General features: G+C 41.3%; 1 protein-coding gene across 12 annotated transcripts in view; it reads right to left on the bottom strand.

Annotated features, from left to right (window-relative positions):
- Nucleotides 1-13,381, bottom strand: part of UNC79 (unc-79 homolog, NALCN channel complex subunit) — a 105,805-nt gene extending 92,424 nt beyond the window's left edge. For 3 of the 12 annotated variants that reach the window (XM_015631734.3, XM_015631733.3, XM_015631726.3), the window contains exons 1-3: nucleotides 13,256-13,381; nucleotides 7,911-8,031; nucleotides 2,009-2,313 (exon numbers count right to left, since the gene is read on the bottom strand). In XM_015631734.3, coding sequence (XP_015487220.1) covers nucleotides 2,009-2,313; nucleotides 7,911-8,031; nucleotides 13,256-13,277 — 448 coding nt within the window. In that variant the 5' untranslated portion in view covers nucleotides 13,278-13,381. Of the gene's footprint in view, nucleotides 1-2,008; nucleotides 2,314-7,910; nucleotides 13,016-13,255 lie in introns of those variants that run through there. The other 9 variants (XR_004497886.1, XM_015631731.3, XM_033515098.1 and 6 more) reach the window with 6 other exon arrangements.
- Between the last annotated feature and the right edge of the window lie 1,263 nt (nucleotides 13,382-14,644).

The raw sequence follows: 14,644 nt of genomic DNA, 5'->3' as shown, positions 1-14,644 counted from the left end.
TGTTCATAAAACCTGCAAGACAGTTCACTCCTCTCTTGTCAATTCATCCCAATGCTTAATCATCTTTATCATATAATTAGTTTTTGATTAAAAAAAATCCATTGCTGCTATTTAAGTGTATAACTTCTTACCCTGATCAACTATAACCACAAATAGATTGGTTTATTTTATTTCTCCTCACAGCAACCTTTACTTATTTTCATATGATAATCACATCTCCCTTCCATTTTTCTCTAAGCTACATAAACCAATTTTTTTTATGGTTTTCTCTCATTGTTCACATTTTCTAGACCTCATATAATTCTTGTTTTTTTCCTGGACTCTGGACAAATAATACATGTTTTTCTTGAAGCTAGATGGACAAACCTGAAAATTTTACTCCAGCTGAGGCTTTGCTAGGGCTGTTAGAATATTGAACATAATTCTTTGGGTGCCCCATACATAAAAAAAATGTTTGCACAGTGCTAGAATAATATTTATTGTTAGTGACTTCTCTGATCTACTGTTAACACACAGAGTTCTCTGCAGTACAGCTTCCAAGCTAGTATTGCCTCTATTTCCTTTAATTTCTCTCTTAAGCATAGTATTTTACATTTCTCCTTTGGAGATTCCTCAAAACAGAATGCAACTTGCTACAATTACTTGAGCTGCATATCTTTCATATAAAGCACATGCTAGCAACCATCTTGTAACACTTGTAAATCCAAATTCTATCACCTAAGTAAAAAAATTAAAATATTTAGTAACACTAGACCCAGCACAGACTCCTGTAAGATTTCCCACTGGTACACCCTTCCAGCTGCCAAGCCACTGGTAATTACTCCTTGAGTGTTTTCCTTACTCAAGTGGGGACCATGTTCCAGGATTGCCTATGAGGATGTACAATGACACAGCAACAAAAATGGGATTAACCACACAAGGAGAGCCACTGTGTTGCTATTAAAAAAATGCATGTTTGCCCCATGCTATTTGTCCTTTACAGGTCTCTACTGATTGTAAATTATCACCATGATATCTATTTAGGAAAATACATTTTTGACAATTAACTCCACCATTTCTAAGGAATGAAGTTAAGTCAACAAGTCTATATCTTGCTATGGGCCCAGCTTTTTTTGCAAGATCACACCATCTCCTAGTGCAGCAGTCTTAGATACAAACATACTACTGCCAGCTCAAAGGGAATTCAGCACTTCACAGAAACAACTTTTCTCCCGAGTTCAGCAGCGTTATCAGACAGACAACCATCTCCCTATACTGACCTATACAAGGAATACATTGTGATACCACAGTGGAAATTAATATTGGCTAATGCATAGGGAGAATACTGGGCTACTGAATCCCAGTATGGAAAGGCTAACAGATTAACAAGCCAGACAGATGCAGAGCAGAACTTGAGGAAAATAATACAAACACAACACAGCCACAAAAAACACTTGCAGCTAACTTAAAACATAAGACAATACTGCTTTTCTCTAAGTCAGACAGAGATGCTGCTATCTTTTTTACACAGGAGTATTTCAAAGCCATTTCAAAGCACAATTACCGTGGTTTTTTCTCCAATTAGATACATACTGTATTCTATGTAGAGATGGACCCTCACCAGAACACTCAATCTGTGTATTTGTTATAGGCCAGATACACATTTGCAAGCTCTTTGTGCATTTTTAAGAGATCCACCCCAAAAAGACAGTCTGAAGTTATCCCAGCAGATTCAAGTTAAAAATCTGGGTATTTTTACACCCATCTGTCTAATTTTTTATACCATTGTATTTTAGTTACATACCACCAGTACATCACTAAAAATCAGACAATCAGAATTCAAACCCAAATCCACATTTAGCAAAAAAAGCATCCTTTATTTAAGAAAGTCAAACAGAACACTTGGATATAAATGCATCCCAGGAGATTTGAAATCCAGATCCAGGTCAGTTTAGGCCCATCTCTTCTACTGGATATATGCATCACTCATGGGATTCACAGCACTGGAATCATTCAAGGGCCTGCTTACCATGTTGCCCATGTTGTAGCAAGGGAACTAGATCCAGTAGTGTCACCAGTGTCACGTAAAGTCCTTGATAGTCCAAAGATGGGTAGTCTGATAACTGAGCATCACGACTTTGCTGGCCACGTTCAGATGGAGCATCTCGCAGGACGCTGTAAAGGAGGGAGCGAGTAACAGTAGGGTTGATGGAACTGACCTGTGGTCTTAGAGATGGGGTGAGTGGGAATGGCACAGGAAAAAGACACATGGTCATGGGCACTGTCAAATTGGAGGCATCTTGATTCTCCTTCTTCCCTGTGCGGGACAAAATGCTGTTGGGGGGACAAAGAAAAAAAAGAGACAACAAAGACACAAAGAACAGCACATTACATTGAAATGACACTATAAAACAAATAATAAAAGACCAGATATATCCCACATAAGATGCAATCACTAACGAAACCAGCATGTCTAAAAATCTAGCAACCATTTACTTCCATGCTTCGAGATAAGAGAATTAAAAATTGGCATCTAGGAAAATTTCATTGCATCTCATGTGTTATCTGGTTCATAAGGAGCAAAAATATAAAAATGCATGTTTCAGTGCCCTACCCATGTTTCACAGTTAAGAAACATTCTAAGAATTAAAAGTGTTTAGCTGTGTCAAAACAGGCTGGTATTTTGCTCTGAGAATCTGAGGATTTTAAGAGATTTTTTCCCCCCTATAATCTTTTGAGCCAACTGACTGAAAACATGCAAAATATAGGTGTGGCACTTGCAGAAACATGTTTTAGCAAAGAATAAACATGTGTGTTTGTTAAGATAGCCTTAAAAATCACATGTTTATTGCATTAAAATAATGTCTGTATGTATTTTATGATACTGTTTCATGACCACTCACTCAGTATCATTTGAGATAATGAAGTTTAAACAGGCACATGGATTTAGAAATAATATAATATTTCTAAAATGTTAACTAAACTACATTTGGAAAAGTCATAAAATAATATATAGTAGATGGTCTTTAGCATATGTTTGTGAGCTAATGATAATGGTTGTTTATGTGTGTTTTTAATTTTGCCCATGTTTAGGGAGGAAACATTTTGCTTTATGAATACAAACACTCCTTGGGTAAATAGTTACCTTCAAAAATCTAAGGGCTAAGCAAGCAAGACCAATTATGTAACTGCAGATCAGACAGTGTGTTACCATACACTCCTGCTGTTACTTACGTTATTATTCAACAAAACCCACTATAAACTAAAGGAGAGATAATTTCAAAAAATAAAAAGAATTTAGTGGGAATCAAAATAGAGGCTATACGTCAACCAACCAGCTTGTTATGTAGTTTTAAAAATGTTGCAAACATGGTTGTAAACATGGTAATCTAATTTATTTTAAAAATAAACCCAACTATTTTAAATAGAAATAAATTGTCACTTAAGCAGGGTTATATTTTAGTTATCAAGCAATTATAGGGTTAGTTCATAATCTCCATATGTGCCTATAAAATATAATACACCTTTTAAATATATTAACCCACACACAATGCTTTTTTTTTTTTCCTTTATAAAGCACATTTTTGCACCTCTCAGTCACTGGAATTTCCAAAAGCAGTTGCTGTTGGTTTAACTCTGTTTCCACAGTCAGTGTTAAAACTTATAAAAAACAAGTCAGTAGCAATAAGATTTCCACTGACTCATGTAAAGCAGAATTATATCAACAGAGAGCACTTCTGGAAACCTCTCCTCTCTTTTAACAGTACAGAAATCCCTACCATATAATCACCTCAGCAAATCTTACCTCCAAGTCAATTCAACAATTTACACAAGTAACCCAAACTCTTGCTAAGGTGCTTATAAGAGAAGGTGTCATTCATTTGCCATATATATAAAACACTTTTACAAAAACAGTTCTTTGCCAAGTGGCTACTATCACATGGCTACTTGACTACTATTACATCACCCTTGCAGTCAGAGATGACAGACATAGTCTGTCTTACAAAACTACTTTTTTTTTCTTTTTTTTATTGTGCCTCACATATTTGGCAGATTATTTTGTTTTCTGTTACCCAATGTCCAGTAAATAAAAACATGATCACTGTCACAGTAGTGTTTATAAAATTATATCAGAAGATCACCTAAGATCTAGTATGACTTTAAAAACAAATTATCAGAGTGCTGATTCCTTTTAATTTGTTTGATGTTCATTTGCCATATTTTTCAGCTTATGTTTAGAGATATGAAGGCACTACACTATATTCTTTTCTTGTCTACCAACAGATAATACCAATTACCCATCTTTTTACTTGCCAAAACATCACTCCAACTGCACTTGTTTCCAGAAGGATATTAATCCCTTCTTTTTACACTGAGCTACAGGCCCATCTCTGGATTAGATGCCAAAGCACACCTATTGTATCTTGATCAGGGCATCCTTTTGTTTAACAGTAATAAGAGTAGATCTAAACTCCAGCTGAAAACACACCAAATTTATTAAAAAACAAATAAAAAACCCGCAAAATTTCATGTCCAGGCTTTTGCTTGACTTTTACTTTTTAAAGGCAATAAGCAGAGGAGTCTAAACTGAAAATCTAGGAAGTCCCTTAAGACCAAGATACAATGACTGCAATTTGCTTCTGGTTCAACTCAAACAAAGTATTGAGAATTTGGAGTATCTGCAAATCATAACTCCACACTGAACTTACTCCATACTGAACTTGCTCTGCAACAAGGGGAAAACCTACCAAGGCTTGTTTCAAGATGTGTATATCTTTGCTGCAAATCTATCCCAAAATTACTGCCTTCTTGGAAAGGTGTCCTAAAATGCCTACAAGTGAAATTACATCTCACCAAGGCAGCAAAACAAGCTTGACCATTAATTAGCCACCAAGGCATTTACAACTATGCCTCACATAAAGTATTTTACTTAGAAATACATATGGAGAATTTTCTTCAGGAAAATGTGAAAGAAAAAGCTTTTCTGCAAGATGTTTATTAAGCCTTAGATCATTCCTCAAATGAGGGAGAAATCACTGAAAATGAGAAGGGCATGAAACAAATTCATGCTGTAATGTAAAGAGATGCTTTTCCCAAAGAGAAAATTAAAGAAGAACTAAATGAATCAATGTGCTATGCATTGTGTATGGTGATTTTATGTGATGTTTGTTATAGAAATAAGGAATTTATTTTTTCAATCATTCCACATCTGTTCCCCCCACCCCTGAGCTTGTAATTTATGGAGGCTGCGTACAGAGCAAAGGAGCAAATTAATCTCTTGTGCATCTTTAGCCAGCAAAATGACACCACATATGAATGTGATTCAAATCAGTGGGCACGTCCCACTGAAAAGAACACAGTCAGTGTGTCCATAACATGGAAAGGTAAAAGCGTAATAAACAGTAAAATCTACTTCTGTAAAACCCAATCATTATGTGGAATTTCTCTGACTGTTCCTTCATTATTTCTATGACTACACATGTTCATCAAGAATTGTTTGTCCCTAACAGCCCAAATTCATTGCATATGCTCTGTGTTAAGCTAGAAAGATTATTCTCCACCATGTACTTCTATAACTGATGTTCACCCTTGTACAATGGAGTCTCAGTGTAGGAGGCAGAAAGGAGACTCAGCATGCAAAATATTCAAAGAAATTTTTGAACACGCTCTTCAGAAAGGTTCTTAACCAGTCTGTTTAGTTTTAGGGTAAATCTTGCAGAGATCTGCACACAGTGGGTGGGAGTTTCCTTCTTTCCATCTGCCACACTAAATACAGGGTGTGTTGTTTTGCTTTTTTATCCATCTTCTTTCTTAGTATCAGCTAGTGTATAAACTTACACTGGTTCAACCATAGCACTCAGCCTTGGACCCACAGTTCAAACTCCCCAGTTACAGGGGTTTTGAACTTGAATTTGACCTTGCCGAGTATCAGAACTCAGTCCGCTTAAATTTAGGTCCAAGTCCTAGCATTAATTTTTCATACCCTTTTAGTTCTGAGGCCTATCAGATCCCAGATCATGAAGGACAAAGCCATTTGTGTAGATCTGTGTATCAGATATAAGCACCACTTCTGCCTCCATGGGGTTCAGCATTATCAACAAGAGGATTTTGGTTCAGTCCCGTTCTGAACATGAAATAAAACAAATGGAGTTGCTTGATTGTGCAATTGCTGCCCTGATTTCTGATCTGCTCTCATAGCTTCTAAGTGCAAAGCTTTTTCAGTAAGCCCAGGAACATCACTGCTCCTGGACTGTGAAGAATTTATCAACAGGACAGGTCAGCTATACTGTTTAGAAAGAAGACCACAGAGTGGTGTAAAGATGCTTTCTTTAAGCAACACATTCTAAATCTATCCTGACCCAGTGAACTTCTGACCAAAAAGAAAAATATCTCATTACAGCAGCTGGTAGTTACAGCTAAAAGAGAAAACGTTCAGAATCAAGTCCAACTTTCTTGCTTGAACAGCTTAAAAGCTCACAGTATTTAAACAAAAGCAATGTCTTGTCATAAATAATCTTACTTTAATGCAATTTAAGTGTGTGTTGTACAAATAGTCCATCATAACAGCCTGATGTGGGAACAGAGAAACATTTCAGAAGTATCTTTAGTGACACTTTGAACATATTTTCCCACTGCTCAATACAATGAGACAAAATTGAATTTATTAACCTCCAAACAAAAAGTCCTACTGGTTGTAGGCTGTAGTCGTACAAGTTTCTAAGTTTCTTCAACAGTCTAAATGAGGAGGGAAACAAACACTTCTGTTCTTGAAATTTTCAAAAGTAAACAGGAGGTTTCAAGTTTGCTTTGAACAGGTGTTCCACTAAAATTATTTCTGTCTATGTATCTCTCCTTATAAACAGGGTCAAGAAAATTTTGATGTATCCCAGGCTCTTTGAATGTTAGAATGAACTGTTCTCACTCTCTCAAGTTTAAATTCTTGCTTCTCAACTTGTATATATCATAGGAGTATATCTACAAACATATGGATAAATTGTATTTTGTTAATGTTTCCTCCTCAAATAAAGTAAATAACTTGATTTCCAAACTACCTGCTGACAGCAGGGACAGTCTTTCCAGGTAAAAATCAGGAAGCTATGCATAGAAATGCAATTTGAACTGCATTTTTCTAGATGTGAAAACTAGTGGCAGACAAAACCAGCAGATAAAAATCCCCTCTTCATGGTAAAAAGCCATTTTAAAAACAATTTGGAAATATGAATCCACTAGGCAGCACTGTGGAATGTACATTATTCCTAATAAAGTCTCACATTTTTTTCTGATTTTTTTTTTTTTTTAGGAAGACAAGAAGTACTATTTCCTATTCATAATGTGTTATGTATTCATGTGGTATTTAGCACTATACATTATTACTAAACATTAGACTAAGTCAAAAACATCAGGTCAGGACAATCCTGATGTGCTGTTGCCATCCAAATCCAGATCTGTCTGGATACAAACTCCATGTCTACTCCTGTTGTTCTCAGGGACTGAACCAGAACCCAGAACAGCTGAACTATGCAACAGTAAGAACCCAGTTCTGCTGGCTCATCTGGCTCGTCACTCTGGGATTCTGAGGCACCAAGACTGACAAGGTCATGATTATAGACAACTAAAAATCTATAGGTCACCAGCTCCTCTCTTCACAAGTTCAGCATGTTTGTGCGTTCAGCTAAGTCCTAGAAGGGCCAAGCAAATGCATAATCAACCAAGTTTATTCTAGAATCAGCCACTCAATAAGGGGGCTTAACTGGGCAAATTGGGCAACAGCCACTGAAGAGATTCGTTCATACCATGTTTTTCTTAAATTATGCTCTGACTCTTTTTGGCTGACCATTGACCCATTAAATCTGGCAACCAATTCAAAGCCAATCAAAATCCCCTCCAATTCTTTAGCTCTTTTTTCTTCAAGAGCATAAGTCAAAACTTACCTCAATAATGTCTGAGAAAAGTATTTCAGAGTATTTGCAATGTCAGTTCCAGAGGGCACAGGGTATATGTTGTGGAGAACCCGGTTGTGGTACTCTTGAAGGTAACGGATTTTGGAAGCAACTACATAAAAGACAAAAAAACAAACACAAAAATTTTCATTTAGTTTTTTTGCAGACTTTGACAGAGTCATGTCTGTTTCTTCCATTTCTCTTTCTTTTTTTTTTTAATTTAAGTGTTAAACTCAACAAACAGAAAAATCTCTCTGTTCCTTCTGTTCTGGCTGAAAAAATTGTAAAAGAGTGCCAGGGAGAACACATGGAAGTGAATTTCTGCATCTGTATTAGGCAAACTTAGTGCTAGCAAATTAAAAAATATATATTATTACCACTCTGTACTTCTTCCATGTCTCCAAGCATCTCAAGATTCATTTATAATGAATGAGTCATTGGATCACAGGAGGTTCATGTGAGACAGATAAGTATTTCTACAGCCAAAGCAGAGATATAAGCTAAGACAGAGAGACCTTATGTGATTTACTGCAGGCCATACATTTACTTTATGCAATGAAGTAAAGATTCAAAAAGATATTAAAAGAGTGAAGTGTCTGCTGTTTATTTGTCTTAGGAAGTGTGATAAAGCAGATAAGGGGATTTCAAAGAGCAGTAGGAGGTGTACACCTTCACTGAAGCCAATTTTGGTTGTATTACAAGTAACAGTGGGTTTATTTTCTAATAGGAATCCTTGTTCAGTGTTGGGAAAAAAGAAGTTACCCCCCCCCCAGTTGCTTTGCCTTACATTGTCTATACAGCACAAGACAGTCTTATGTAGAGACACCTACACACACAACTCCTGTTGCTCCACTCAGATTAATCAGCTCTGCTGAGAGAGTGCATTGGCTGGGGCAGAGGGCTGCTCAGCTGTGCTGCACTGCAGACCCAGCCTCAGGAAAGCACAGCTGCCTGGGAACTCTTCATCATGTTAAAAGTGCACCAAGACTGTAACAGGCAGTTAAAAGGGGAGATGCTTCTGAATTCTTTCAGCCCCTAAGCATATGGATTATAATAGTCTTCCACTAGACCAAGATATACTTTGCTCCCGCATAGGGCTCCATCAGTGTGGAAGATAAATCATGGTCCCTAAACAAGCAATACTTTGTTTTATTCTCATGGTCAAATGGCATTTATTAAGGAATTAATACCATTAAGTCCTCCACTGAACAGAAAGGTACTAACTACCTGAGAGACAGTTCATGAATTTTCTGATGTTTTTCTGTGCTACTGGCAAGTTGAATAAAAAGGGGTGGCATTGTATCCATATGGCAGAAAAAGATTGATGGACAGACAGCAAAAGCAAAGCGTCTGCAAATACTGTTGGAGGCTCAGCTCGAGATACTGAGAGCCATTTTGCCAGTATAGTTAACAGTAAACACTGGACTTTTACATCCAGAAAACAAATGATTCCCTGAGTGGTCAGCCACACAATAAATGAGGTTTGACAATTTCAAGTCAATTATCCATAAAATAAGGAACACTCAAATAATCATCAAATGAAAAATACTGTTTTCTTGAATGCAGGAATGCAAAAAATCCAATCTTGCAGCAGCCAACCAAGAGAATTCTTCAACTCATTTCCTGCTGTAAGGACAGCACTCCCCAATTCCTGCAGCAAGTGAAGCTTCTACAGACAAAAGTCTCCCTCATGCTATTACCTGGCTTCATCACAAGGAGAAAGCCCATCATGTGACTGAAGGACTGGAGTCTATGTGAAACCAGCAAGCATAAGTCTTACTTCACAAATTTATTTTAAGGTGACATTAATGAGTAACTAAAAACCAATCATGATCTTTTCCCTCCCCTTCAAACAATTGAAAACAGAAGTTTCATCATACTGCCTCAGATCACCTCAGGATAGACGGGAGCAAGACCAGAGCCTTTCAGGCCACCACATAGGCCTGTGGCACATGAACTGTGCTTTGCAGGAGGTTATCCTGTATGAGAGCAGCCAGAAGTGGCTTCCTGTACAGCCTTCAAACCACTGGCATAGGAACATCTGGGCAGGATGTGTTTCACTCCACATTACAGAGGCTGACTTGAGCAGTCCAAGACTGTCCTCCCGTTCTTATCTCACACCTCATTCTTTCTGCCCGCTAATCTCAGTTTTAGCCCCAGATTTGCAGGCTGTCTCATCAGAGACACTTCTTTCAACTGCCATAAAAACTAACCTAGTTTAGTTTCTAGATTAAGAAAGCAATGACTTCATAAATGCATTTGGTGATGTTACTTTCTCTGGTCGGGCAAAAAACAAAGTGTGAAACCAAGTGTTTTTGTAAGGGACACAGACTAAAGAAGACAGTCCCCAACTAAGAACAATTCACAGCAAGGTGCACAGATTACTGTGGCTGCCATGGTTTGCTGTCAGATATCTGTAAATTAAATGGACTAACAAAACACCAAAGGTTATTACAGAATTCAGATCTAGATGTATTTCAGAGAGCTGTGTGCCTCCCTCCAGTTACTAACTTTCAATAAAGGGCATAGGGTATCTAGAATCACTTGAACTACTTTTTAAAAAAATAAATATGGAAATCCATTTATTTGTATTAATTGGTATTGTTGTGCAATTGTATCAGGCCAAATATCAAAAGAGAAAACTGATTTATAAAGCCCAAATATAAACATTAGCTTTAGGCTATAGGTTTCAGCCTCACCTCTCAGTTCTGTTTCCCAAAACTCTGTCCATTTCAGCACAGCCTCCCAGAACACAAACTTCTGAAGGAAAGCCTCAGAACAAAAACTTTGCCTGCTTTCAAGTTACAGCAAGTGTGTGAATGACCAAATTTTCTGAGTTTCTGAGTACCCAGAGACACATTTCAAAAAGTGATATACTTGTGAAAGTATTTGGCCACTGTCATAAGGTCACCACAAAAAACAGATAGGTATCTCTCTAGCATCTACACAGACCTCACTAAACTTCTCAACCCCCATGTAAGCATTGACTGAACTGAGAGTGAAACCATTAGGAGTCCTCAAAGATGGCCTTGGTTGCTCCACTGCCCTGGAGGGGAACAGAGCAGGCACCAGGCATTCCCAAGACATTACTTACCACAACTAAACACCAAATACTGCTTTTTAAGGTGAAAAATAATTCATTTTCTTTGAATACAACAGAACACCTCAGGCATGCTGCAAAGAGTCAAATGGTGAAAGTCACTGTTGATATATCTGGTATGCAATACAAGATGTGTGTTGTCACAAAAAAGAGAAGCTTCTCCAGTCAACTTCCCAGGCTGACACCATTTTACCTGTTGTTCATAGAACCTGCCCATGAGCTGTGGGATTCATGCTTAGACCAGCACATCTTCTGTTCCAATCAGTGTGATTCCTCAGTCGTAGTGTTTCACTGATGTTCTTGGTAAACTGAGATTCATTATGACTTGTAACTTGAGTCCTTCCCAAGACATTCTGGTTCTTGCCTGTTACTCAGTGAGGGCAGAAGCAACAACAGCAACAGCTGGGGTTTGAAAGTTTGACTGGTAGTGATGTATGCACACCAACACATCCTTGTCAGAGTCCATTACTCAAAAATTGCTGGTGAGGGAATCTTGAAGTTATGTAGAGACAAAGACAATTGGTAATGCCATAAGAACTAGGCAGGGAAATAGCCTTGGTAAAAAAATATATTCAGCAGGTTAGAACACAAAGGATATGTCCATTAACCAACTACTCTTCCTGGAGTATAATGAAAAGGAACATTAGAAGGTAGAAAGATCTGAAATCTGGACTCTAAGTAAATCTTAAAATAGAGAGAAATAGGGGTATGGTAGGCCTAGATGCAGTGTCTTGAAAAGTACAAAGGGATGAAAAGAAAAAACAGCCAAGGATAAAATATGAAAGAGAAGCTCAAACAGAGCAGACCAAAAACATTAGGAATGGAGGAACAGAGAAGGCAGAATAGAAAAGGAAGAAAATGCCATAGCCAGTGCTGGGACAAAAAGTAGCAGAATTTCTTCCACATGGCAGTGTGAAGGAAGTGTAATTAATGTATAAGTATCACACAAGAGAAGAAACAACTACAGAACTCAGGTGGAAGGTGGGGAAGGCAGCGACAACAGAACAGTACAGATCCAAACATTGCACAGTTCAGAGCTTCTGCAGTCAGAACATTGTGTCTCTATTTATGAGGCTAGAACTGCACCTTTACAGCAATGAATTAACATCTGCATAATGTTTTTAAAGCAAAATCATCCACCACTGTAAACAAGCGGTAAACCCTAAAGGAAAAAAATACAGGTAATTTTTGTTAGATCAATTCAGCATACGCATATATAAACACAATGATCCTTCTCAGTGACCTGGAGGAAGAAGAGAGCAAGTCTCAGCATGTGAAGTGTCAAATCACATCACGTCATCAAGCCAAACATCAATCCAACCTCCTGGTCACAGTCTGCCTGTTCGTAACTGTGACACTGTATCAGGCAAGAAAGTAGCTTTGACTTGGGTGAGAAGCTCGACTACCCCAGTATTTTCTTCTCAGCATCCCATCAGGGCTCTTGCAGACACACCAGTTGTTACGAGCAACAACAGTGGGGAACACTTCCACGGCCCAGATGCAGGTACCCCAACCACCATGTCATCTAATGGTGCTCTGATCAGATCTAGCCAACATGGTGGTTAGAACACCAGTGACCAGGCACGCTGGCAGGGGGATGCCAGCGCCTGGGGCAATCCTACTGGGATCGGGCACTGTGGCAGGCGGCCTGTCGGCAGGACACAAACACCCAGCCTACATTCACCCGAAAGGTGAGCGGCCCGGGCAAGAACGACAGCACGACTCTTGTCGCTCCATGTCACTGCAAGACAACCTGCAAGGTGGCAACGCGTGCGTCACCTCTGCTCTCGCAGGTGGCCGCATCCTCTGGAACCGGGCGCAGCGCCGGCACACGGGGCAGGGCTGGACCGCTCCCGCCGTGGGGCGGGGGGCGAAGCCGGCAGTCTCAATATTAACTCTCACCCCCGATCCCTCATTTCCCCCGTCGGCTCCCCGGCGCTGCCTTTGCACAAACACGCCGCCGCCCCGAGCGGGCCGCCCGGACAGCCAGGGGCTCCGGGGACTGCGGCCACCGGCACCGGCGGCGGCTCCGGCAGAAAGAGCCAGAACGCCGGCAGCCCCCTCCCCCTGCACCGCCCGCTCGCGGCCGCCGCAGACCGCGCCGGGAGCCCGGGCAGCGCCGCCCCGCCGGGCGCCGGGCGGCGGTGGGGCACCGCCATCGGCGGGACGGCATCCCCGGCCCCGCTCCCCTTCCCTCGGACAGACCCCGGCCCGGCGCCCGCCCGACCCCACTCACACTGCTCCGCCTTGGTGGACATGCTGCCGCCCCGCTCTGCCCCTGGGCGCCGCGGAACGCCGGCCCCCGGGCGCGATGGAGCAGCCGGTGCCGGTGGCCGTGCCGCTGCCGGTGCCGGTGCCGCAGGGCTGCGGGCCGGGGAACGGCGGGCGGGCGGGACCGGGCGGGAGCGCGCTTAAAGGGGCAGCGCGCCTGGCGGCCGCGGCAAACAGCATCCTCGGGAGGGACGGGGTGGGAGGTGGGACGGGGGACATGAGACTTGGGATGCGATGGGATGTGATGGGGAGGGGACCCCGGGGCGGTCCTGTGGCCCCGCCAAACTTGTCACAGCGTCGAGCTGAAAGCTGTCGAGCCGGAAGATCTTGATAAGCGTCGGCGGTGCCCCCGGGGCTGCGGAGGGGCTGGCGGTGCCCTCGCCCGGCCCCGCGGGAGCCGCACTGAGCGAGGAGAGCGGTGGCGGCACTGGCAGGAGCTGTGCTGTGGGCTCCGTGTGATCCTTGACACGGAACAAGGACCCTTGTTCCCTTGCGTACTTCTCGCCTCGACCCCTGGGCTCCAGCTGTGTAGCCCGGGCGGGCGGGCAGGCAGGTGCCTCTGGCCCCACCTTCCCCACCTGTTTCCATAGCGCACCAAGCGCCTCGGGACCGCCATGGCTTCCCCGAGGACACAGGGGCTGTGCGCAGCCCCGGCTGTGTCCCTCTCCATCACCAGATGCCAGCCCTGGTGACTGCCGCAGGAGGAAGGTGGAATGAAAAGACCTTTATCCGATTGTGGTAGGAGTACAGTAATAACAATAAAACTCATTTGCTCCAAGAGAAATTATTTCACTGCTGTGGGTCCTGTCAGCTTCTCCGGTGTCCTGACTTGACCTTACCCGGTCTCAGAAATGAACGATTAGCTATCAGTTTCTTTTCTGAAACTCTCCCTACCAGTTTTTCAGATCCTTGCACCTCTGAAAAAGTTATGTGGAAGCAGCAGTACTTCATCAGCTACAGCATGGGAGTCTTAATGTTTACACACAAAAGAAAATCCATTGCAACATACTCTCCTCAAAATGCTTGCCTGTGTAATATAAGTAGGCCTGTGGCAGCCAAAGAGAACTGCGCTGTGGAGGTGGAGGAAAATAGGTATGTTTTGTTATTCATCATACAAGGCAGTGTCTCCAAATTACTGCTGCCTTGATTTGGGGACAATATATGTTCGGTGCCATGAACCACAATGAAGAGGCAGATGCTGTTCACTGGCATTTAACTGGTGAGCTTTTTTTCTGAAAGCAATTTTCTAAAAATAGTGCAGGGACAATGTTTCTTCAACACCACTTAATTAGGTACAAAACACAGCTCTTACTGGAGGCCATAGTTCTTTCTACACTCCCTGCTGCTTGTGAGC

This window comes from Parus major, chromosome 5, assembly GCF_001522545.3.
Source record: "Parus major isolate Abel chromosome 5, Parus_major1.1, whole genome shotgun sequence".
Taxonomy (NCBI): Eukaryota; Metazoa; Chordata; class Aves; order Passeriformes; family Paridae; genus Parus; species Parus major.
The sequence above is the reverse complement of the archived record's forward strand: the minus strand, read 5'-3'. Positions and strand labels throughout refer to the sequence as shown.